This window comes from Scyliorhinus torazame, chromosome 8, assembly GCF_047496885.1.
Source record: "Scyliorhinus torazame isolate Kashiwa2021f chromosome 8, sScyTor2.1, whole genome shotgun sequence".
NCBI lineage: Eukaryota > Metazoa > Chordata > Chondrichthyes > Carcharhiniformes > Scyliorhinidae > Scyliorhinus > Scyliorhinus torazame.
This window is the reverse complement of record NC_092714.1, coordinates 137,482,253-137,506,946: the sequence shown is the minus strand read 5'-3', so window position 1 is coordinate 137,506,946 and position 24,694 is coordinate 137,482,253. Positions and strand designations below refer to the sequence as shown.

Sequence of the window (24,694 nt, the reverse complement as noted above, 5' to 3'; positions counted from 1 at the left end):
AGTCCTTTATTCCCCGCACCACTCTCCGCAACTCCTCACCCATCAAAGTAATCTGGTCGCTGTGCTGCGACATAGCCTTTGTCATAATATCTACTCATGTATATAATGAGATGCAGACAGGCAGTGATTGACACACAGGATGACCAGTAAGCACACAACACAGTGCAGTGAATCACCAGACAGGACACTACCACTATAAAGCCAGAGGGCACTAGGTTTCCCGCCCTCTCGGGACCCAGCCACTGAGACAGTCAGAGTCAATGAGCTAGCAAGTGCAAACACCATGTGGTAGCTAGTAAGTCAGGGTCAGGCTACGACAAGGTCTCCAGTCAGTTCAGTATAGTGTTGACCCACAGCTGAATATGTATATCAGTTCTATCGTTGAATAAAACAGTGTTGGATCTTCTCCAGTGTTAGACATCTGTTTCTAGCTTCCCTGCATCGAGTGCAGTCCACATCGAACCTACCTGCCTAACACATCATGGTACCAGAGTGATACTGATCTTGACGGACCTACCTCGAGTGAATCAGCATTCACCAGCAAGCAGCCATCCGGTGAAATGGAAAACATCCAGCCTCCTCCGCAGCTCCGCATCTTCGGCAACCTCAGCGCCAATTGGAAAAATCTTCAAGCAAAAGTTCCTCTTGTACATCGAGGCCTCCGACCTCTAAGCAGCAACGGATGCCAGGAAGATCGCGATATTTCTCTCCACCGCGGGGGACCATGCCATCCACATCTACAACTCCCTTATATTCGCTGACGGCGAAGATAAAACAAAATTCAAAACAGTCCTGCTGAAGTTTGACAGCCGCTGCGACATTGAGGTGAATGAGAGCTTTGAACGGTATGTTTTCCAGCAGAGGCTTCAGGGTAAGGATGAACCTTTTCAGTCCTTCGTGACCCACCTCCGCATCCTAGTCATGTAACTATGACTCGACGGCTGATTCCATGCTCCGGGATCAGATCGTTTTCGGGGTCCCCTCCGACTCCCTTCGGCAGCAGCTCCTGAAAGTCAAACAGTTGACTCTCTCTGTCGCTATCGAGACGTGCGTTGTCCATGAGCATGCTAAGAATCGTTACTCCCACATCAGGGCGGCAGAAACTGCAAAGCTGGCCTCCCATGAGGTGGAACGGGTGCAGGCCACTGCACAAATGCAGGGCCTGAGCATCGAGGAGAGTGGCCGTTTTGCACGCTTTTCTCTGGTCCCTGCGCATGCGCGCCACGACCGAGTGGACGACGAGGCTGACAACCCGACTGCGCAGGTGCGTATGCTGACCGACCGCACTGCGCATGCGCGATGGCGCACAGAACACGCTGACGTCGGCGTTATGACGTGTCAGAATTGTGGCTCCGCCCATTTAAGGCGGCAATGTCCGGCAAAAGGACGCCGGTGTCTACAGTGTGGCAAGCTTGGCCACTACGCAGCCCTTTGCAGATCTGCTCCACCGCTAAGCAGCCAGCTGCGGCGCAGAAGTGTCCACTCAATACAACAAGGCATGCCAGATTCCAGTCCCGACAGCCCAACAGACCCTGATGCTGAGTGCCTCAAGTCCCCATACCGGGTGGGCATCATAACTACACATGCGCTCCTTCCACCACAACGGCGAAACGCCTCTCGATCTTCAGTGTGGATCCCGACGACGAGTGGTGTGCTGTCCTCACAGTTAACAAGGCTCGCATCCGATTTAAACTGGACACCGGCGCATCAGCGAACCTCATCTCAAAATCTGACCTCGACACCATCTGCGCCAAACCAAGCATTCTTCCACCGGCCTGCCAGCTCCTTGACTACAATGGCAATGCCATAGCTGTCAGTTGCTCCTGTCAACTAGGGGTATCCAACAAGGCGATCAAGGCAACACTGCGGTTTGAAATCGTCGGGCCTGACACAGCGTCCCTGCTCGGTGCTCGAGCCTGCACGCTCCTGAACCTGGTTCAGCGAGTCCACACCATGTCATCATCACCGGCAACGGTCTCACCTGATGTAAACTTGCAAGCCGACATAGATGACATTATCACGCAGTACCACAGCGTATTCGATGGAATGGGCACGCTCCCATACCGACATAAAATCCTGCTCAAGCCGAACGCCACCCATATAATTCATGCACCATGCCGGGTGCCGGCACCCCTCAAGGATTGTCTGAAGAAGCAATTACAGGACCTCCGAAACCAGGGCATCATATCGAAGGGCACAGAGCCAACAGACTGGGTCAGCTCCATGGTCTGCGTAAAGAAGCCGTCAGGGGAGCTTCGCATTTGCATTGACCCTAAGGATCTAAACCGCAACATCATGCGGGAGCATTACCCGATACCAAAACGTGAAGAGTTGACCAGTGAGATGGCTCATGCCTCCAAGGGTTTTTGGCAAATACAGCTGCACAGCGCACATTCAACACCCCGTTCGGTCGCTACTGCTACAACCGGATGCCTTTTGGGATCATATCTGCCTCCAAAGTATTTCACTGCATCATGGAGCAGATGATGGAGGGCATCGAGGGTGTGTGAGTATACATTGACGACGTAATTATCTGGTCCACAACGCCCCAGGCATTGCTCGCCTCAAGAAGGTATTCCAGAGAATTCATGAACATGGTCTCCAGCTCAACAGGGCCAAGTGCTTATTTGGTCAATCGGATATTAAGTTCCTGGGTGACCACATCTCGCAGCAGGGTGTGCGGCCAGATGCCGACAAGGTCTCGGTGATCAACGCCATGAAGACCTCAGAGGACAAGAAGGTGGTCCTCCGCTTCCTCGGGATGGTCAACTTCCTCGGGAAATTCATTTCATTTCATTTTTCATTTCATTCCCAATATGGCATCCCACACCATGGCCCTCCGCCATCTCGTCAAGAAGTCGACGGAATTCCAGTGGCTGCCCACGCATGAAGAGGAATGGCGTGAGCAGAAAGCAAAGCTCACCACAGCCCCGGTTCTAGCGTTCTTCGAACCAACCAAGGAAACCAAGATATAGACTGATGCAAGCCAGGACGGCATTTGGGTGGTGCTCCTTCAGCGAGATGACTCCTCGTCCTGGGCTCCAGTGGCGTATGCCTTCAGGGCCATGACGCCCACTGAGCAACGGTACGCTCAGATTGAGAAGGAGTGTCTGGGCCTCCTGACAGGGATAGTCAAGTTTCACAACTACGTTTACGGCCTGCCAAAATTCACGGTAGAAACAGACCACAGGCCTCTAGTCCATATAATCCAGAAGGATTTAAATGACATGACACCTCGGTTACAGCGAATTCTTCTTAAGCTACGCTGCTACGACTTCGAACTTGTCTACACACCAGACAACGAGCCGATCGTTGCAGATGCCCTATCCAGGTCCATTACCACACCGTGTGAACAAAGTGACTTCATCTGCCACATAGAAGCCCAAGTGCAGTTGTGTGCCACCAACCTTCCGGCCTCTGACGAACGGGTGGTCCAAATTCTTGAGGAGACAGCCAAGGATCCTCTGCTTCAGCGTGTGATGCAGCACCTTACCAATGGCTGGCAGAAGGGACAATGTCTCCAGTTCTATAACGTGAAAGACGACTTGACGGTGGTGGAGGGAATCCTTCTGAAACTCGACAGGATCGTAATTTCTCAGAGCATGCAGGCTATGGTGCTGGGCCAACTCCATGAGGGTCACCTTGGGGTCGAGAAATGCCGACGCAGAGCTCGGGAGGCGGTCTATTGGCCGGGCATCAGCCAAGACATTGTCGACACAGTCCCCAACTGCCCTACCTGTCAGAAGTTTCAACCAGCTCAACCCAAGGAAACGCTGCAACAGCACGAGATCGTGACCTCTCCATGGTCCAAAGTAGGTGTAGACCTTTTTCACGCCAAGGGGCATGACTATGTACTCCTGGTCGACTACTTCTCCAGCTACCCAGAAGTGATGAAACTGTCCGACCTCACGTCGAAGGCGGTAATCAAAGCCTGCAAAGAAACGTTTGCCAGGCATGGGATTCTGCTCACGGTGATGAGCGACAACGGTCCTTGCTTTTACAGCCAGGAATGGTCTGATTTTGCACAGTCCTACAACTTCCGTCACGTAATCTCCAGTCCCCACTACCCTCAGCCAACCAGGAAGGCCAAGAAAGGGGTCCATATTGTAAAGCGGTTGCTGTGCAAAGCTGCAGATGCAGGCTCCAACTTCAACCTGGCGATGCTGGCATACAGGGCAACCCCACTGTCCACTGGGTTGTCTCCAGCGCAGATGCTCATGAATCCCACTCTGAGGGCCACAGTTCCAGCTATCCATGTTCCAGACCTTGACCACCTCACGGTCTTACAGAAAATGCAGCAGTCACGGGCCCAACAGAAGGCCACATACGATGCTCATCCACGGATCTACCCGAGCTGGCCCCAACTGATCATGTTCGTGTCCAGTTGCCTGAGGGCGGCTGGTCAGCCACAGCTGTTGTGATCAAACAAGTGGCCCCAAGATCGTTCCTCGTCCGCATGGCTGATGGCTCCCTGCTATGGCGCAACAGACCGGCACTGCGAAGAGTTCCACGTCCGCTACCTGACCGAAGTGCCCCGCCGCCTACGATGCTTCATCCGGACGTACCCTGCCACGAGGCCACCAATCTACCAGCAATCCTGCCGGCCCATGCGGCCACCGCGATGGCAGCGATCCCGCCTATCCACGTGCAGGCGGCTCCTATCCACCTGTGCGGCGATCAACAAGAATTTGTCGCCCACCACAAAGACTGAATCTGTAGACTGAACTTTTATACATTTTGTGACTTCATCAATTTAACCTCTGTAAATATTGTTTCGTTTGCCATGTATCTGCACTATCGACACCTTCCTATATATATACGTTCATTTAGACACCTTTTGTATATAGTAAGGCATATACACGCACACCTTTTTTTTTTTAGATAAATAAATACTGAGGGGAGATGTCATAATATCCACTCGTATATAATGAGATGCAGACAGGCAGTGATTGACACACAGGATGACCAGTAAGCACACAACACAGTGCAGCCAATTACGAGACAGGACACTACCACTATAAAGCCAGAGGGCACTAGGTTTCCCACCCTCTCGGGACCCAGCCACTGAGACAGTCAGAGTCAATGAGCTAGCAAGTGCAAACACCATGTGGTAGCTAGTAAGTCAGGGTCAGGCTACGACAAGGTCTCCAGTCAGTTCAGTATAGTGTCGACCCACAGCTGAATATGTATATCAGTTCTATCATTGAATAAAACAGTGTTGGATCATCTCCAGTGTTAAAGTCTGTTTCTAGCTTCCCTGCATCGAGTGCAGTCCACATCAAACCTACCTGCCTCACACATCAGCCTTCTCCATCCCTTTCAACTTATCTCCTAGCTCTCTTATCTCGACCGCATTTTTTGATACAGCCACCTTTTCCGGACCCATCGCCACCCACAGCCATCATTTCCTCTTCTCATAACGTCCATATGTTTGGTGAACAGCCTTTCAAATTCACCAGACATCACTTCGATCAAAGAATCCACCGTGCAGGGAGCGGAGGCACATTGTGCTCCTTCCCCCACCATCTTTTTTTCTGCCTGGAAAATCGATGACGAATTATTGGTCGCCCCCTTCTTTCCGCCGTTCTTCTTCTGGGCCTTGGACATCGCACTCCTATGTAAAGTCTTCCAAAACCCATTAGTACAAAAATGGTCCCTGGGAATGATCAAAAAACTAAAACTTCAGGGAGGAGTTGTGTGTAACCTCCACTTGCATGATGTCACCGGAAGTCCCAGCTAAACTAAAACTTGAAAGCTTCTCTATCTTACAAAGCCCCAGTTGCTTTGCAACACCCACATGGTTATGCATATTCTTTATTCTTCACGCCAGAGCCCTCTCTAAGCACAGTTGGAACTTAACCAACCCCTACACATACAAAACGCCTTTGTCCAGCATGAATCTAACTATAAATTTTGCCCTTCCACGCACTGAAACATTTCATTCAACCCACTTAAAACTATATCTTATTTCTAATATTTAGCAGTGAAAATATATGTCGATTAAAACTACCTTTGTTTTCCTAACATCAACAAAAGTCTGTCAATTTCTACCTTACAATCTCCAATTGGCCCTGCATCCATGGCCTTTTGGAAGAGGCATCTTTATATTTCCTCAGTCTGAGAATTCCAGTGCGATATATAGGAGGGAGATCGCGTTTCTGGGAGCTCTGATGGTTTTTTTTTTTTTTTTAAATGTCCGTTTTTTTCTGGTGATACTCACCAGAAAACGCAAGAGACCGACAGGACAGGTTCCTCCCGACCTCCGGTGGCGGCATGTAGGAGGAAGTTGTACGTTGGGTGGCTCCTGCTTGAGGCTTGGTTTTTTAGAATTTAATGCGTGGTCCCAGGGGGCATTTTTTGACAAATAAGTGCAGGACGAAATAAGGAAGGAGGGGGATGTCGAAAAACCAAAAGGATTCTACCGTGAAGAAGGGGGCGAGCGAAAGGGTCGGCTCAGCAACTGGAAAGATGGGATAGGCTGGGTCGTTGGGTGGGGCCGCACTGCTTACGGCAGAAAAGATGCCTGAGGTGATGGCTTTGGAACTTGAGAAACAGTTTGTAAAGCACATGGAGGTGATGAGGAAGGAGATGTTGGCGGTGCTGTTGTTGGAGGCGATTGCCCCGATGAAGGCGGCGGTGTCGAGGGCTTCGGCTGAGGTGCGGGAGCAGGGTGAGAAACTGAAGGGAGTGGAGGAGGCCTCGTCGCAACGCAACAATCAGCTCACCTTGATGGGTGAGGAGCTGCAGAGATTGGTCGAGGCCAACAAAGGTCTGCGAGCCAAGTTGGAGGACCTGGAAAACCGATCTAGGTGGTCAAATTAGAGGATCGTGGGTCTGCCCGAAGGGCTGGAGGGCCCGAGGCCGATCCAGTACTTTGTCAAGATGTTGGCGGAGCTGTTGGGGGAGGGGAATGATCCCTCCCAGTACGAACTCGATTGGGCTCATCGCTCGCTGAGGCCCAAACCAAAGGCAAATGAGTTGCCAACAGCAGTCATTATGTATTTCCACAGGTACCACATGAAGGAGAAGGTCCTTAGTTGGCCAAAGCAGAAGTGGGAGGTGCAGTGCGCTGGAGTTAGGATACGTATTTACCAGAACTTAACCGTGGAGATGGTGAGGAGGCAGGCTGGTCTTCAGCCGAGTGAAGTAGGCACTGTCTAACTGTGGTGTGCGGTTCGGCGTAGTGTACCCAGCTAAGTTGAGGGTGACCTACAACTCCAAAGACTTTTATTTTGAGACGGTGCAAGCGGCGGAGGCATTTGTGAAGGTAGAAGGACTGGGGCAGAAGTGAGAAATTGGACTGAGAACGGGTCTTGGGCCGAGGGTAGGGGGGATGGAAGGTTGTATATAGTTCTATTTTTTATTTCAGGTTTTTATATGTGTTAAATGGGATGAAGTTGCCTATTTGGATGAGGTGTGTGTGGGGATTTTTGTAACAATGGTTTTCTGGGGTTTGTGTTTTGCACTGGGTTTGTTTGTTTGAAGGGGATTTCTTTGTTTTCCTGGGACCGGATAGGGGAGGGGATTGGAGGGGTGTGGGGCCTGGGCAGGAGCCTCCACACTAGCGAGCTCAAGTTGGCGAATGGACGGAGGTATGGTGGGGGGAGGGGCTGCGGCCATTGGAGCCTGATCGAACAGGTTTTGATGCCAAGGAGATGTGAAAAGTGGGGGAGGGGACTGATACTGGGTGAGGTGTTTTAGAGACAAAGTGGATGGGGGGGATTCTTTGGGGGGGGGGGGTTTAATGGACACAATGGGATGAGGTGGGCAAAGCCCAGTGGGCAGGGCCAGGAGCTATGATGTTTGCGAATAGGGGTGGTGGGGGTGAGACCCCTGATCAAGTTATTTACATGGAACATGAGGGGTTTTGGGGGGCCACTGAAGAGGGTGAGGGTGTTTGTGCACCTAAAAAGCTTAAAAGGCCGATGTGGTTATGCTGCAGACGACTTATTTGAGGGTGAATGATCAGGTGAGGCTCAGGAAGGGCTGGGTAAGCCAAATATTTCACTCGGGGTTCGACAGCAGGGCGATTTTGATCAGTAAGAGAGTAAGGCTCCAGATGGAGACGGTGGTGGTGGACCAGGGGGGTAGATATGTGATAGTAATAGGGATGTTGGAGGGGAGACCGGTGGAGTTGGCAAGTGTTAATGGCCCTAACTGGGATGCTGCAGGGTTTGTGAGGAAGGTGTTTGGGACCATTCCGGACTTGCGTTAAGGAAGGAGGTTCAGAGCTTCCCCCACATTGTTGGAAGCGATATTGACGGCAGGGGGAATGGGGAAATGGTAGTTATGGTGAATCTATATGCCCCTAATCAGGATGATGTAGAATTTATCAAAGGTATGCTGGGCTCCATCCGTGATTTGGACACACGTCGGTCGATTGGCCTTGGGTGGAAGGGGGGTGGAATAGTAATCTCTGATCACGCTCCACATTTTGTAGACCGTGAGATGGGGACAGATCCCATCCAGCGGGCTCCTTGGAGATTAGATGTGGCACTACTGGTTGAGAAAGGGTTCACATAGCAGCTATTGAGGAGAATATAAGATTTAACAGCAACGGATCAGTCTCCCCCTTGACACTATGGGAGGCACTTGAACCGGCGATAAGAGGAGAGGTGATCTTATATAAAGCACACTTAGAACAGTGAAGGAGGAAAGTCAGCATTTGGTAGGGGAGATCCTGGAAACAGACCGCCTCCACTCGGAAGCTCCTATCCCAGAGCTGTTTGCAACCAGGAAGCGGCCCCAGGTGCAGTTTGACTTGGTATCCACTGGAAAGGCGGTGAAACAGCTACAATGTGCGAGGGGCATAGTTTACGAGCACGGGAAGAAGACAGATTATCTGTTGGCACACCAACTAAGGCGACAGGCGGTCCCTCAGGACATTATGCAGGTCAGGAACTCGAGGGGTGGTTTAGTGACAGAATTGAGAGACGTCAATGTGGCTTTTGAGGCTTTCTACGGGGATCTGTATAGGTCGAAACCACCGGAGGGGGTGTCAGATATGGCAGAGTTTCTAGACAGGTTGCCCTTCTCAAGAGTAGAAGAGGAGAGCAGGGAGGATCTGGAGATCCCATTGGACTCGGATGAGGTGCTGAGGGCCATTGGGTTGATACAGATGAACAAAGCTCCGGGCCCTTATGAGAATGGAGGGGCTAGAGTGCTTCAGAGACCTGTTTATAGATGTGCAACTCGCCAGTTGGGAGGAGTTTTTGGAGAAATTGGAACTAACACGGACACACCTCCTCCAAAATTTTCAACTGTGCGACTTAGTTTGTGGGGTTTGCCCTGTGTTCCACTTGGCACCACAGCCTTTCCTGTTGGAGGAAATCTTATAGTTGGCAAGAACTGGAGGGGGGAAAATTTTGAATATCTATGAGCGGACCATCTCATTGGAATCTATGTTGCTTGATTGGGTGAAGGTGAACTGGGAGGAGAAGTTGGGACCCATCTTCGGTGAGGGTGTGTGGACTGAGGCCCGCTGCAGGGTAAATTCCACCTCATCCTGTGTACGGCTCTGCCTCATCCAACTCAAGGTGGTTCATAGAGCTCATCTAATCAAAAGTAGGATGAGCGGTTTCTTTGGACAGGTGCGAGCGTTTTTCTTGTGTGCCCGCCAACCATATCCACATGTTCTAGTCTTGTCCAAAGATGGTGAGCTTTTGGATGAACTACTAGAGAAAGTATAGAAGCTTTCTCCAGTCAGGCTCAGGATCTGGCCTTCAGTCAAAAACTGATTAATTTACCCATCGTGTAAATAGAATAAAATAGAATAAAAAGAAATAAGACATGGTGGCACAGTGGCTGCCTCACAGCAACAGAAAATTGAGTTCAATTTCAGCCTTGTGTGACTGTCTGTTTGGAGTTTGCATATGCTCCCCATGTCTTTATGGGTTTCCTCTGGGTGCTCTGGTTTCCTCCCACAGTCCAAAGATGTGAAGGTTAGGTGGGGTGATGGGAATGGGGCAGGGGATTGGCCTAGATAGGGTGCTCTTTCAGATGGTTGGTGGAGATCCAATGTGCTGCTTGATCTCCTGCACTGTAGGAATTCTATGAATACCAAATAGGCCCAAGTGTGATACTGTCAGAGTACAACCATGTGCAATATATTGATGACTTCATTTCTTAGTATTAAATCTTCAGGTCCATTCTTTTGCTAAAAATGATTCACAAGAACCTACTTTTCTCTGTGACCTCACTCATTTTTAAATGCAACAGTTTGAACTCGTTCTTTGGTGTTGTCTCAATAACAACTATACCAGTCATAACCAGTGAAATCGAGCTTTATATTACTCTGTGATAACACTAATTTTTGCTTTTGTTTTGCAGATGAAGATAAAGAGACAAAAGCTCTTGAAGAATTTCTGTCAGGTGTCGGCAAACCTGTGGTAAGTGACTACAGCGTGCAGCCTATTGATGATACACTAATTCGTCTAATGTTCCTCAGTTTATGCTTTTGAACTCAGGATTGCCTTATGTCTTGATTACAGACTCTGTTTTGCAGCTCAGGACAGAAGTTAAATCACTTACTTGCGGAGCATATCGATTTTCTGTCAAGTCTCGGTGCTTGGTGTATATTTAATCTTCGGTTTCTTCACAATATTTACTTCATTGAATGCAGCCTTAATTATAGGTTACTGATAGATTGACCAGATCTGCAAATACTCCTCAACATTTATGTGTGAATAAATAAATGTGATAACTTCATATGTATAGCAATTTCGGCTTCAGTGCTTCTGTCCGGTTTATCTAAGTCACTTTTAATATTCCTTTATTTCAGACAGCATCTTCAAAATACACCTCTGAGTCCTTCTCACGCTATTCAATAATTCCCTTTCTGTTTCTTTTCTTTTTGGTACTCTGTTATCCTCAACTAACAGTTGTACATTTGCTGATAATTGTTATTCATTGTATTCTCCTGTGTTTTTGTTTTCTTGCATTTTGTCCGGCAATTTTTTAATTAAATGTACGCTTGTTTAACCTCTATTTCTCCCCCCACCCCCACCCTGCTGCCACTGTTTTCGTCCTTTTGTTTCCTTAGAGCAATATTTATTTTCCTTTGTTTTTATCTTAATCCACCATGAAGATTTTTTCTACCGTCCACATTTACATTTGGATCTTTGCAGAGATTTGCCAAGCTGGTATGCCTTTATCGCAGCATGAAATTTCTATTGCACACTAAAAACATTGTTTAGGCTGTACATCCATGAATACAGCCCTTTCTCCTGCTCGGGCAACAATAAGTGCACCTGGTGCCTGTGTTTCCAACTCTGATTCAAGGCTTGGAGCCATTCCTGTAGGTGGGAGTACAATTGCCCCAGCCTAGTCAGGTATGCTGGTCTAGATAGGTGGAGGCAGGCCCATTCTGCACCTAGAGGAGAAAAATCTCTGAAATAAATTTTGCAGCATCTACACCTCTCAAACCTCACAAGAGTCTCTCCCAGCTCCCCCATGCCACTTTAACAGGTTACAGCTCTCTGTGTATTGGATCTGTAACATGCCGTATGCTATTAGACATGTATTTCTTGAATCATAAGCCAGTTTCTTCTGAGCAGTTATCCTGTGCCCTATTTACTTCATTCTTATGCTTAATTTTTTTGGTAGGTATCTGACATCCGGGCAACAACAGTTGTGCTCACATGGGCTCCTCCTTCACCCACAATAAGTGATGGCATTGATAGTGATGTTATACCTAAATCGTGCAGCTATGAAGTTGCTATTTTAAGTAGTGGAAAGGATGAGAAGTTCAAAGCTATCTATACGTATGTACAACATCTTTGCAGTATATTTGGTACTTGTTTTCAAATGAATATTTCAATATTTAGCAGAGTACATCAAAATTAATTTATTAATGTATGTATCATTAAATGAGCATTATATGAATTAGATGATTTTATCAATTTTCAAAAGCTCATTACCTGGTGAATACGAATAATTGAGTCTTTCTGAGCAAGTTCTTTCTTAATGCAGGTGAATGTTCCCTGTTAATTAGACTTAATCAAAGCCCTTACTTATCTGTGTAGAAAATCTAACGAAGTTTCAAGCTAGTATTAGTAGTGAAGTGTGTTGCAAATATAATTACCCTTTTTCTTCCTTTGGGAAATAGGATATGATTTTGTTCATTGTCTTACATTATTGCTAAATTAATTGGTATATTTACGTATTTTACTCTATGCTAATCTATTAAATAATCTAATTTACACAGAAATTGAGATTGAATTGAAATTAAATACCCCTTGACATTTTGTACATTTTAGATTGGTATAGGCCAGCTTATTTAAAATATTAGGAAAGTATATACAATGTCAGCAAATTGTAATACTTCTCTGTAAAACATGAATTCAAATGCTATTGATGTCCAAGTCGGGCCAAATGCCATGATTTATTGGGGGAGCTTCAAATATGCAATTCACTGTGACCGTCTTACCTGTTTAAAAGGAACAGTAAAGTGATGTAAAGTTTTATATTCTAGTCAAACTCCCATGGCATAGCAAGACATGGACTGAAGTAGGGTTAGAGGGCAGGTTTTCTGAGGTATCGGCAGAGGAGTTGGAAAGTGCAAAAGTGAGATGCTGCAACACCACCACTGGCACTGGACCATTTTTTGTATCAAAGTAGAGCTTGGAAAGAAATGTTGTACTTTATGAAATTTGTAATACATTGCTAATCAATCTGCCATTGCATTGTATAACTCTCTCTCTCTCTCTGTCTCTCTCGTTTTTTACCTGAACATTTTCTATGTGCCTCTAGCTAACAGGTTTTCCATTGCTGCTGGTGTTGAGAATTGTTTTTGAAGCTTCAGCTATTATAATAATAATCTTTATTAGTGTCACAAGTAGGCTTACATTACCACTGCAATGAAATTACTGTGAAAATCCAGCTATGAAGCACAGTACACAATAGTTTTCCATTAGGGAGAGAGAGAGGAAGGTGGAGGAGGCCAGCAGGGTAAATGGGCAGCTAAGGCCCCTGCTTTGGGGACAGGCATCCAGGGCAACCCATTGACCGCTATCTGAGCATACATTCCAATTTCATAAGGGCACCTTAACTGTAGTGAAAAGGGTCTCTGGCAGCTGCAAAGTCAGACTTGGCATCATGGCTCATCTTTAGCACCTCCGTCACATTCAATTGCAGGTGTGGCTGTCCTCCTTAATACCTGAATTCGCATTTGGAGATTATTCCTTTTCTGTCATGCGAACGTGCACAAGCACCCCCCCACCCACCAACCATCCCACCACCACCTTTCCTCAATTTAGACCACACACAATTCAGTTAGTGATTAAAACATCAGTTTACCCCCAACTTGCTCTAATATAGATCACACATTCTGGCAAAGTGCTTAACAAAATAATATGAGATGATTGCAAGTAGGAACAATACTTCATAATACATTGTGATTAGGTGTTACTTCTGTTGTTACCTTGGTAAATTCGGTTGACTGCTTGTGACTTTAATTCATTATGTAGGTGTTGCTGAAGTTGACACTTAACCAAAGCAACCTCTTCGCACTGTACCTGGATTGCACCTTTTATGGGCCTCCTTCCCTCAAGACCAACACTGGGTACTCCTTTACTGCTTGTCATCCAATAATCCCTCAGTTGAAAGATCCATATATCTGTACTTTAAGGGCCATAGCAGGCAGCTGTATAATCTGTGTATACTGCTGCTAGTAAACCTAACAGACACAACAATGCAACATTCAATGCTAACCAGAACAAAGTAGTTTTGATAAACATCACAATATAGTTTATAATTGCCACTTCAATGAAGTGCTGAATTAAGAAATTATGCAAAACCATTGTTTACACATTTCTGTTAGGCCCCAGCTGGTGCAATTGCAGGAGAATAGGATTTGCCTGTGATTGTGTTGGAAAGTAGCAGTGAAATTTGTATTATATGAGCAAATAATGTCCAAATTAAAATTGTCTCAAAATAATTTTCTATTTCTTTCCCTTTCAATGTTTGTTTTACTCTAAATTAATTTTCAGTCCTGCTAACTACCATTTAAATTATTTTTATTTCACACAATGAATGCTTATATTTTATTTGCAGAATTTGATAGCCAGCTAAATAATTTAATTGATTTAACCTATGTGCATTTGTTTTTTTGTAGAGGAAAAAATGTGCGCATCACATTGCAGGACTTAAAGCCAGCTACAGACTTTCGGACCAGGTTGGTAATTAATAAGGACAGATTTTCAGTGATCAGTTGATAAAATGTCATAAATATGGTTCCATCCCTGATTTCCAGTTCTCTCCACCGAAATTCTGAATCTTCAGGAAAGAGCGTAAGCATTAACCCCTTAATTGTAACATGATTGCATGGGCGCCGAATTACCTCCAGTTTTCACTCTACATTCCTTATGTGTGTATCTTGGCGGTGAATGTTGGCAGAGTATTTGACTGTGGACATCAGATCCAGTTCTTGGTGCTCATGTGCCAATTTTATCCTCCCCTAATCCAGGACTATTAGTGGCATGTAATGCCGCTAGTGCTGCTCTAGTTAAGATCAACTCAACACAGACTGATAATAGAAGCTGGAATCTTACGACAGAACATCTCTACCACATGCTAGTTAATCGAGCTCAGCTATTGGGAAGAGCTGAAAATTACAATTTTAAAATAAAGTAATTCTGAATAAAGCATCTTAACATTTTAAGTGAATTTGTCATGGTGAGGGTAGTCATCTATTCCAAACTATTTACAACAATTGATTTTGTCTTTTCTGTATCGGTTTGTTACAACTGAATGGCTGACAAGGCTGTGTGTCCGGAGTCACATGTAGGCCAGACCAAGTAAGCACAGCAGATTTTCTTCTCTGCAGGACATTAATGAACCAAATGGGTTTTTGCGACAATCTTGTGGTTTCATTATGATTTCTGAGAATAGAGCATACAGTGCAGAAGGAGGCAATTCAGCCCATCAAGTCTGCACTGACCCACTTAAGCCCTCACTTCCACCCTATCCCCGTAACCCAATAACCCCTCCTAACCTTTTTGGTCACTAGGGGCAAATTTATCATGGCCAATTCACCTAACCTGCACGTCTTTGGACTGTGGGAGGAAACCGGAGCACCCGGAGGAAACCCACGCAGACACGGGGAGAACGTGCAAACTCCGCACAGACAGTGACCCAGCAGGGAATCGAACCTGGGACCCTGGCGCTGTGAAGCCACAGTGCTATCCGCTTGTGCTACCGTGCTGCCCTATTCAAGATTTGTTAATTCATTAAATTTAAATTAGCCAAACTGCCGTTGTGGGATTTGAACACTGCATTTCTGAAGTATTAAAGGAATAATGATGCAAGTTCAGGTCGGGATAGTGTGACTTGGAGGTTGTAGTGATCTCATGTGCCTGTTTCCCTTGTCCTTCTAAATGGTAGAGGTTGCAGATTTGGAAGGTCAAAAAAACCGTGGCAGTTTGCTGCAGCTCATCCTGTAGATGGTATGTTCTGCAACCCATGGTACACCAGTGGTGGAAGGAGAAGATGGGGTCCCAATCGAGCTCCTGGATGGTGTCAAGCTGCTTGCTCCTACAAGCACCCAGGCAAATGGAAAATATTCCATCGCATTACTAACTTGTGCCTTATAGGTGCTGGGGAGGCACTGGGAAGCCAGAAAGCGAACCACTATCTGCATAGTATCCAACTTTGGTTCTGATCTTAAAGCCACAGTGTTTCTGGTCAGTGATAATTCCAGTATCCCCAGCAATAGTAATGCTGTTGAATATCATGGGAAGCTCATTAGCGACAGTCATTGCCTAGCAATTGTGTGGCACTAATGTTTCTAGATGTTGTCCAGGTCTTGCTGCATGTGACATAGACTACTTCATAATAACAATCACTTATCATCACAAGTAGGCTTCAATGAAGTTACTGTGAAAAGCCCCTAGTCGCCACATTCTGGCACCTGTTCGGGAAGGCAGGTACGGGAATTGAACCCGCGCTGCTGGCATTGTTCTGCATTACAAGCCAGTTGTTTAGCAAACTGTGCTAAACCAGCCCCCTTAATTGTAAATAGAGCTGAACACTGCAACCATCAAAACCAACATCTGCACTTCTGACCTTATGATGGAAGATGGTCATGGATGAGTCATCTGAAGATGGTTGGGCCCAGAACTCTGCCCTGGAGAATTCCTGCTGCAATGTCCTGGGGCTGTGCTCATTGTTCTCCAACAAGCCCAACTATCTTCCTTTGCACTAACTATGATTCAAGCCCCTGGAGAGTTCCATTTTGAGCCCGATTGACATCAGTGTTGCTCGGGCTCTTTTGTGATGCATTCAAATGCTCCCTTGGTTTAGGGGAAGTCACTGTCATCTTGCTTTCGGGATTCTCTTATTTTGCTGATAAAATATTTTTAATATGGTTTTGTTTGAGCGTAACTCTTTATAATGGTTACAACACTTGTGCCAAAACCTGACTGTTTAGAACAAGTATTTTCATTGCTGGGCAACTACAAGGCCGCTTTATTGCCCCTCTTACAACAATAAGTCCCAGTTGATGAGTAGGTTGAAAGTAGAGGAATCTCACTAGAACAAGGACACTTGAAAGAGTTCTGCAGTTGTGAAATACTTAAATTAACCTGTGTTATGATCCTGGACCAGAAACAACCCACCACACACACACATTTCTGGTAAGATCCGATTAGAGACCAATAATGTTTTGTTTAAAGTAGACAAAGTTTGAGATTCAAGATAGTTGCTGAGAGAATGAAGCCACAAGATTTATAGGTTTTGAACAAACAAAAATAACTTCACTATACAAACTTAGAAAGATAAAAAAATTCACAATATCTTTCTTATAGTTCAATATTTAGGGTCCATATGGCACACATGAATTAACAGACAAACTGTTGTCGAACACATTAACCTACATAATGAATGCCAAATGCGACCAAGACCGGTCCATGGATTTCTCAGCAATCCATCCAGATGTCAGTAACACTGTGAGTCAACCAATCTTGTTGGAACTCGGTCTCTCTAATGACGGATTCCATTCTTCACCTTCGAAGATCTTGCCTTGGAATTCTCTCAAAGCTGCTCCAACCGGATGGCCTCAATGACAGCCCGCCTCACAGGATCTTGATCTTGATTCCTGAGACACCCCGGATTCCTGAGTCTGCACCCCAACACTAACTCGCATGCATAATTTCACCTGTTCAGCCGCACAGACAGAATAATACTGATGCAAAATAGTACCGTAACCCCAACTGCCCACAGAAAAGAGATGCCAATTTTCAGCTGCCTCTTTACTTCTTATAGGCTTCTCCTGAGCCTACATTACTTAAAGTTTGCCAACTACATCCCTTTTTCTGCTTGGAGCCTCTATCTCTGCTCCTCCCTCTCTTTCTCTTAACTAGGACTTCACTGACTCCTATTGTGAGACCTCTCCCTCTCCCCTGCCTTTAACTCTTCATCGATTATGGTCCCAAACTTCTGGTACATCGGATCTAGGTTTCATGCCATTTTCCTTGAATGCAGGCATACTGGGTCCCTCCTCGGCCTGAAGAACTATGTACGTGCACTGCCGACTTCGGGTCTGAACATCTGTGGAAGCTCCTGAGGCAGGCTGGAAGATGTAGTTTCCAGCACCTGCTCACTGATGATGTATGTTTGGAATTCATAATGCCTATTATTGGACTTATTGGCATTTTAATTTCAATAGGTGTATCTGGTGGGTTAGCAAAAATGATTGAGCTCAGTGCCAACCTGAAGTTTCAAACTCTAATGTGATTCTCTTTAAGCAAGACCATTCTTGCTAATCTATGATGGTCAAACATTGTTGCTGTTTTGTGACTTAGTTGTTGCAGTATCGCGTCCTCTTTAATATGTGCTTTAGGAGGTCTGGTCTGTAAATGTATTTGTTCATATCTTGTTCCATCTTCATTACTGCTCACTCATAACCACCATTTATGCTATGCTTTACCAACTCCTTTTCCCCTTCGTTATTTGCCTTTCATTCTTCTTGTACTCTGCCTCTGGAACCTCATCAAATATTTCACTCAGCTTTCACTCTTCAGTCTGCTTTTTGAGTGTTTCCACTCTCCCCCACTTAAACCAATCTCCCTCTGCTGCACCATCGGTGGCACAGTGTTTGACTATATCTGCCCTGCTCTCTCTTAAAACATTTCTGCCTACTTTGTCTCTAAACTTGCTCCATCAAGTGTACACTTTTAATCTTCCCTTCAGTTTCCTTCCCTAACTCTTCCATTCTGTGTTTGGTGTTTGAATTCCCCCAGGCTCTCTAACTCCAAACCATGAAGCATCTTGGGAGATTTCACTACATTAAAGGCAATATATAATTGTAAATTGTTGCATGTTTGTGGAGAATAGAAGACTGCTTGCTACATACAAATGTAACTCTAGTTGATAGGATGTTATTTTTTAAATAGGAATATTCAACTTTATAAAACTAACCACTAGCTTTTGTTGGGTATTGTTAACCTTTTTAATTATTGTAGCTTAATAAAACCATTTTGTTTGCTAAAGGGTGCAAGCAGTGTGTAACCTAATAAGAGGGATCCCATCGGAATCAGAGAGTTTTACAACACTGTGCAGTGAACCAGACGCACCAATGCCACCTAGAATAATAAACAAGACCAAGCATTCTTTAAGCTTACAGTGGAAGGTGAGACAAATACTTGTCCAGAATCACTTCAATTTTCCCCAAAGCTACTTGTTATAAATATGTTGGTATCTGCTTAGTTTTATGAAGTTTTGTTTGTCCACTCTTGTGTTTTATAAGACTGCAGTGAAACCATCAGTCTCTTTCCCTTTCTTGCCTGCATCTTCAACCTATAGCTCATTTGCCATGTTGGATAAATCTACAATCTGTAACCAACTACTTCTACATTTACCATTCTTAGCAGCTTCAGTATTCACCATCAGCTGCACTGTTATTTATTTTCATTTTTGCTATTATCAAAGTCTTTGAACAACTCGTCAATCGGAATCCTGGATTGTCTTATTATTTGATTTCTGTAAGTTTTCCACATCTTCAATCTCTGTGCATAGTAGTCATCTCATTGTTGAGCTATTCGGCGCAATATCTCCCATCTTCCTCTTGCAAAATATCAGGCTTTGTAAAGCAGTTCCATCTTTAATTGGTAGCACAAAGCACCAAATATAGTTCAAATTTTATACATCTATTATGAAATTAAGCTAATTTGTTTTACCATTAATGTGTTGTATCTTCCTCTTAGTTGTGTTCCTTTGTACTATAAGCTAATTGCATAGCTATGTGCTTGGTTGCAGCTATGGACAGCTATTAAGGATTGTTTTATTGATATAACCTGCTGCCGAGGGAAGCTTTGATTCTGTAATATTGCTTTAACTTTTGTAGGCTGTATGTGACAATGGTTCCAAAGTCACCAGCTATAATCTGGAATGCGATGAGGTAAGTGAACGTTGCTCTAAATTGACATGTAGAAACCCTACAGTATTACAATATTATTATCGGTATTCAGATATACGGCGATGCTCCATAATGTTTTGAATACTCGTGTTTCCTCCCAATTCTTTTTCTCCTCCTTTCTGTTCCTGAAAGAAATCATTCCTATTGCAGTATAGATCAGGGACAACCCTCCATTGCTTTGCCTAGATTTTTCAGTGTCCTCGCCCAACATCCACACGTGCAGTAATGGTCACTGGATACTGATTCCAGGTGGATGCTCTAGCCACCTTTCCCTGTCCCAGCCTTGAAATTCATTACCACTGTTATCCCAGGTAACTTTGTAACAATCAGGAATTGAACCTAGAGTTGTTCTGATCTGTAGAGTTCAGCATCATGTGGGTACTGAGTCACAGGGTGTACTTCATTCTAACCGGATAATTAGCTTAAATTGAGTTGGTGCTATAATTATCATAGAAACATAGAAAATAGAAGCAGGAGGATGCCATTCGGCCCTTTGAGCCTGCTCCGCCATTCATTATGATCGTGGCTGATCATCAAATTCAATACCCTGATCCCGTCTTCCTCCCAGATCCCTTTAGCTCCAATCAATCAGAAAAAGATCCATTTATTCCACCTTTTTGCTTCCTGTCGGCTAACCAGCTTTTTATCCATCTCAAGACACTACCTGTAATCTCATGTGCTTTAACTTTACATATTAATCTGCGATGTGAGATCTTGTTGATAGCCTTCTGAAAGTCTAAATAAACCACATCCACCGGTTCTCCGTGGTCAACTCTACTGGTTACATCTTTAAAGATTTCTAGTAGATTTTTCAAGCATGATTTTCCTTTCGTAAATCCATACTGACTTTGTCTGATTATACCACTGCTTTCCAAATGCTGTGCTATGAAATCCTTGATAATGGACTCCAGCAACTTCCCTACGACCGACATTAGGCTCACTGGTCTATAGTTCCCTATTTTCTCTCTACCTCCCTTTTTGATTAGCAGGGTTACATTCGCTACCCTCCAATCTGTAGGAACCACTCCAGAGGCCAAAGAGGCCTACTATTTCTAGGGTCACTTCCTTAAGTACTCTGGGATGAAGATTATCAGGCCCTGGAGATTTGTCCACCTTCAATCCCATTAATTTCCCCCAAACCATTTCTTTACTAATACTAATTTCCTTCAGCTCCTCACTAAAACTTGTGTTTCTCAGAACTTCCGGTACATTATTCACGTCTTACTTTGTGAAGACAGAAGCAAAGTATGAATTTAGTTCCTCAGTCATCAGTTCCCTGTTATGAATTCCCCCGTTTCTGACTGTGAGGGGCCTATATTAGTTTTTATCAATCTTTGTCTCTTTACATACCTGTAGAAATATTTACAGTCAGTTTTTATATTTGCCGCTAGTTTACTTTCAAATTGTATTTTCCCCTTCTTAATCAATCCCTTGGTCTGCGTTTGCTAAATTTTAAACTGTTTCCAATCCTCAGGCAAAATTCTCCACAAACGGCGCGATGTCCGTCGACCGGCGCCAAAAACGGCGCAAATCAGTCCGGCAGCGCGCCGCCCCAAAGGTGCGGAATCCTCCGCATCTTGAGCGGCCGAGCCCTAACCTTGAGGGGCTAGGCCCGCGCCGGACTGATTTCCGTCCCGCCAGCTGGCAGGAAAGGCCTTTGGTGCCCCGCCAGCTGGCGCGGAAATGACTTTGCCGGGCGGCGCATGCGCAGGAGCGTCAGCGGCCGCTCACGGCATCCCCGTGCATGCGCAGTGGATGGGGTCTCTTCCGCTTCCGCCATGGTGGAGACCGTGGAGAAGGCGGAAGGAAAAGAGTACCCCCACGGCACGGGCCCGCCCGCGGATCGGTGGGCCCCGATCGCGGGCCAGGCCACTGTGGGGGCACCCCCCGGGGCCAGATCGCCGCCCCATGACCCCAGAGTCCGCCCGCGCCGCCTTGTCCCGCCGGTAGGAGAGGTGGTTTAATCCACGCCGGCGGGACAGGCATTCCAGCAGCGGGACTTCGGCCCATCCGGGCCGGAGAATCGCCGGGGGGGCCCATCAACCGGCGCGGCGCGATTCCCGTCCCCGCCGAATATCCGGTGCCGGAGAATTCGGCAACCGGCGGGGGCGGGATTCACGCCAGCCCCCGGCGATTCTCCGACCTGGCGGGGGTCGGAGAATTCCGCCCCTCAGGTCTACTGCTTTTTTTTGCTAATTTGTATGCCTCTTCTTTGAATCCAATATTATCTCTAATTTCCCTTGTAAGCCTTGGTTGGCCACAGTTCCCTTTCTACTCTTGCGCCAAATAGGAATAAACAACTTTTGGAGTTCAACTATTCATTTCTTCGCCTGCCATTTCCTGTCCACTGTCCTTCCTTTCAGTAATGTTTCCCAGTCCATCATAGCCAGCTCATGCCTCACCATCATAGTTACCTTTATTGAGGTTCAGGACTCTGGTCTCAGAATCAACTGCCTCACTATTCACCTTGATATAGAATTCAACCTCAAGGGGTCACTAATCCCCAAGGGTTCCCTCACAACTAGATTGCCAACTAATCATTTCTCATTGCACAATATCGAGTCCAAGATGACCTGGTTCTCTTCTTGGTTCATCAACATACTGACTGAGAAAACCATCCCCTATCCACTCCAGAAATAATTCCTCTATTGTACTGTGACTAATTTGAGTTAACTAATCTATAAATCATCCATAATCACAGGTGTTCTTTTATCACATGCGATTCTGATTTCCTGTCTAATGCTATTACCACATTCAAATTGTTATGGTTTTACTATAGTAGACACACTTGTATACAATTGGTATTTATTAATCATGCACTTTGATAGTTAATGTCACAATCATCCACGATATAGGTCTCAGTATTTTTTCCACTCATTTTATTTGCCCAAAAGTAATGATGGAGCAGCCTGCTCCCTATTATGGGAAGCAATTAACATAATCTGTCATATCATTGTTTCAGTATTTCATTAATTATTTTCCTTCTCTTAATGGTTTCACAACAATGGACCTTGCACCCGATAATCTCAACATTGTAGGTTTTTTGATGATCTGCCCTTGCAGAGTTGTAATCCCTAGAATTATCAATTTATCCTACCTACAGCCATCGTTTTAATGGATTAAACATAATCTTGTATCAATAGTTAGTTGGTACATATGGTCAGTTTGTCTCCCTAAAATGATTGATGTATTTAATTACAAATGTTAGTATTGTGAAGTGCAGAAGAATTTACTTCTACAATACATAGGAGGTACCAAACTAAGTCTACAATAAGTTAATTAGTCTTTCAAAATGTGTTTTTAAGTATTAACAAATTCTGCCCACCTCCAACCTATCATGCCTATAGTTATGGTGCCAATTGGAATTGAATCATAATGCAAGTCTTCCATCTGAATTCAGAGTGAACTTAAAGTTATTTTTTGTCATATGCTTAATTCTTTTAAAGTCAGATCTCAAACATATTTTTGGTCATGTGCGATATAATACAATAGAATATACCAACTAAATGTGTAGAAATATATTCTCAAAGAGCAACAAATCTCAACACATGAACATTTGCTGACATTGAATGTAATTAGTAATTTAAACCAGGAACTTGGAGTTCTTGCTCCTGCTCCTAGTTCTTATGTTCTTTATTGAAAGTCAAATGCTACTTTTGTTTATTCAAACATGGCAGCAAAACTGCTTGATTTACCAATCCTGCAACTGTTTTATTTCTCCTTCAGTATGAGTATTAAAATACATTAAAGTTTGAATTACGGATAATAGATGCTGAGAACAATTAATTTATTTACACTTTTTCTAGATCTTTTGAAGGTCTGGCTTTAAGCCTCCAGCAGTGTTCTCTTTCAATGCACAGCATCAGGATTCGGTGTACAGTGGCATTTTACTCGTTATGCCCTTTTTGGGAAAAACTTTGAAAATAGTAACAAGCCCATTTAGCCTATTCGACCATTCAATGAGATCATACTTACCTGCAGTGTATAACTCCAGACATCTCCCGTTGCCCCATATCCCTGATACTTTTTTAAAAAATATATATTTTATTAAAGTTTTCAAACACAATTTTTTCCCTTACAAATCAACAAAAATGGTAACCTGATAACTGCTATATAACATTGTTTAACTAACATAGTAAACTAACCAAATAACACGAAGTAATGCTCCCCTCTCCCCCTCCAAAAACACAAACAATTTACCCCCCTCCCCCCCCCCCCCCCCCCCCCCCCCCCCCCCCCCCGAGTTGCTGCTGCTGGCCATCTATCTTCCCCCTAACGTTCCGCTAGGTAGTCGAGGAACGGTTGCCACCGTCTGGTGAACCCTTGAGCCGATCCTCTCAGCGCAAACTTCATCCGCTCTAGTTTTATGAACCCCGCCATATCGTTTATCCAGGCCTCCAGTCCGGGGGGTTTCGCTTCCTTCCACATGAGTAAAATCCTACGCCGGGCTACTAGGGACGCAAAGGCCACAACACCGGCCTTTTTCGCCTCCTGCACTCCCGGCTCATCCGCTACTCCAAATATAGCTAACCCCGAGCCTGGCTTGACCCGGACCTTCACCACCTTCGAGATCACTCCCGTCACTCCCCTCCAATACCCCTCCAGTGCCGGACACAACCAAAACATATGTGTGTGGTTCACCGGGCTTCCCCCGCACCTCCCACACTTGTCCTCCACTCCGAAGAACCTGCTCAACCTTGCTCCCGTTATGTGTGCTCTATGCAGCACCTTAAATTGGATCAGGCTAAGCCTGGCACACAAGGAAGAGGAATTTACCCTGCTTAGGGCATCAGCCCACAAACCCTCCTCAAGCTCCTCCCCGAGCTCTTCTTCCCATTTTCCCTTCAGTTCGCCCACCAGCTCCTCCCCCTCTTCTCTCATCTCCCGGTATATCTCTGACACTTTGCCCTCCCCGACCCACACCCCCGAAAGCACCCTGTCCTGGATCCCTTCTGTCGGGAGCAGCGGAAATTCCCTCACCAGTTGTCTCGTGAACGCTCTCACCTGCATATATCTAAAGAAATTTCCCAGGGGCAGCTCATACTTTTCCTCAAGCGCTCCCAAGCTCGCAAACGTCCCATCTATAAATAAATCTCCCACTCTCCTGATTCCTGCCCGGTGCCAGCTCTGGAATCCTCCGTCCAGCCTCCCTGGGGCAAACCTATGGTTGTTCCTGATCGGGGACCACAACCGAGGCTCCCAGCACACCCCTCTGTCGCCTCCATTGCCCCCAGATACTTAATGTTGCTGCCACCACTGGGTTCGTGGTAAATTTTTTGGGGG

At 45.4% G+C, this 24,694-nt stretch overlaps 1 protein-coding gene across 5 annotated transcripts in view; it reads left to right on the top strand.

Annotated features, from left to right (window-relative positions):
- fndc3a (fibronectin type III domain containing 3A) overlaps nucleotides 1-24,694 on the top strand; it is a 406,018-nt gene that overhangs the window by 268,290 nt on the left and 113,034 nt on the right. For all 5 annotated transcript variants that reach the window (XM_072514248.1, XM_072514250.1, XM_072514247.1 and 2 more), the window contains 5 exons: nucleotides 10,330-10,388; nucleotides 11,605-11,762; nucleotides 14,114-14,173; nucleotides 18,487-18,625; nucleotides 19,340-19,393. In XM_072514248.1, the coding sequence (XP_072370349.1) occupies nucleotides 10,330-10,388; nucleotides 11,605-11,762; nucleotides 14,114-14,173; nucleotides 18,487-18,625; nucleotides 19,340-19,393 (470 nt within the window). The remainder of the gene's footprint in view (nucleotides 1-10,329; nucleotides 10,389-11,604; nucleotides 11,763-14,113; nucleotides 14,174-18,486; nucleotides 18,626-19,339; nucleotides 19,394-24,694) is intronic.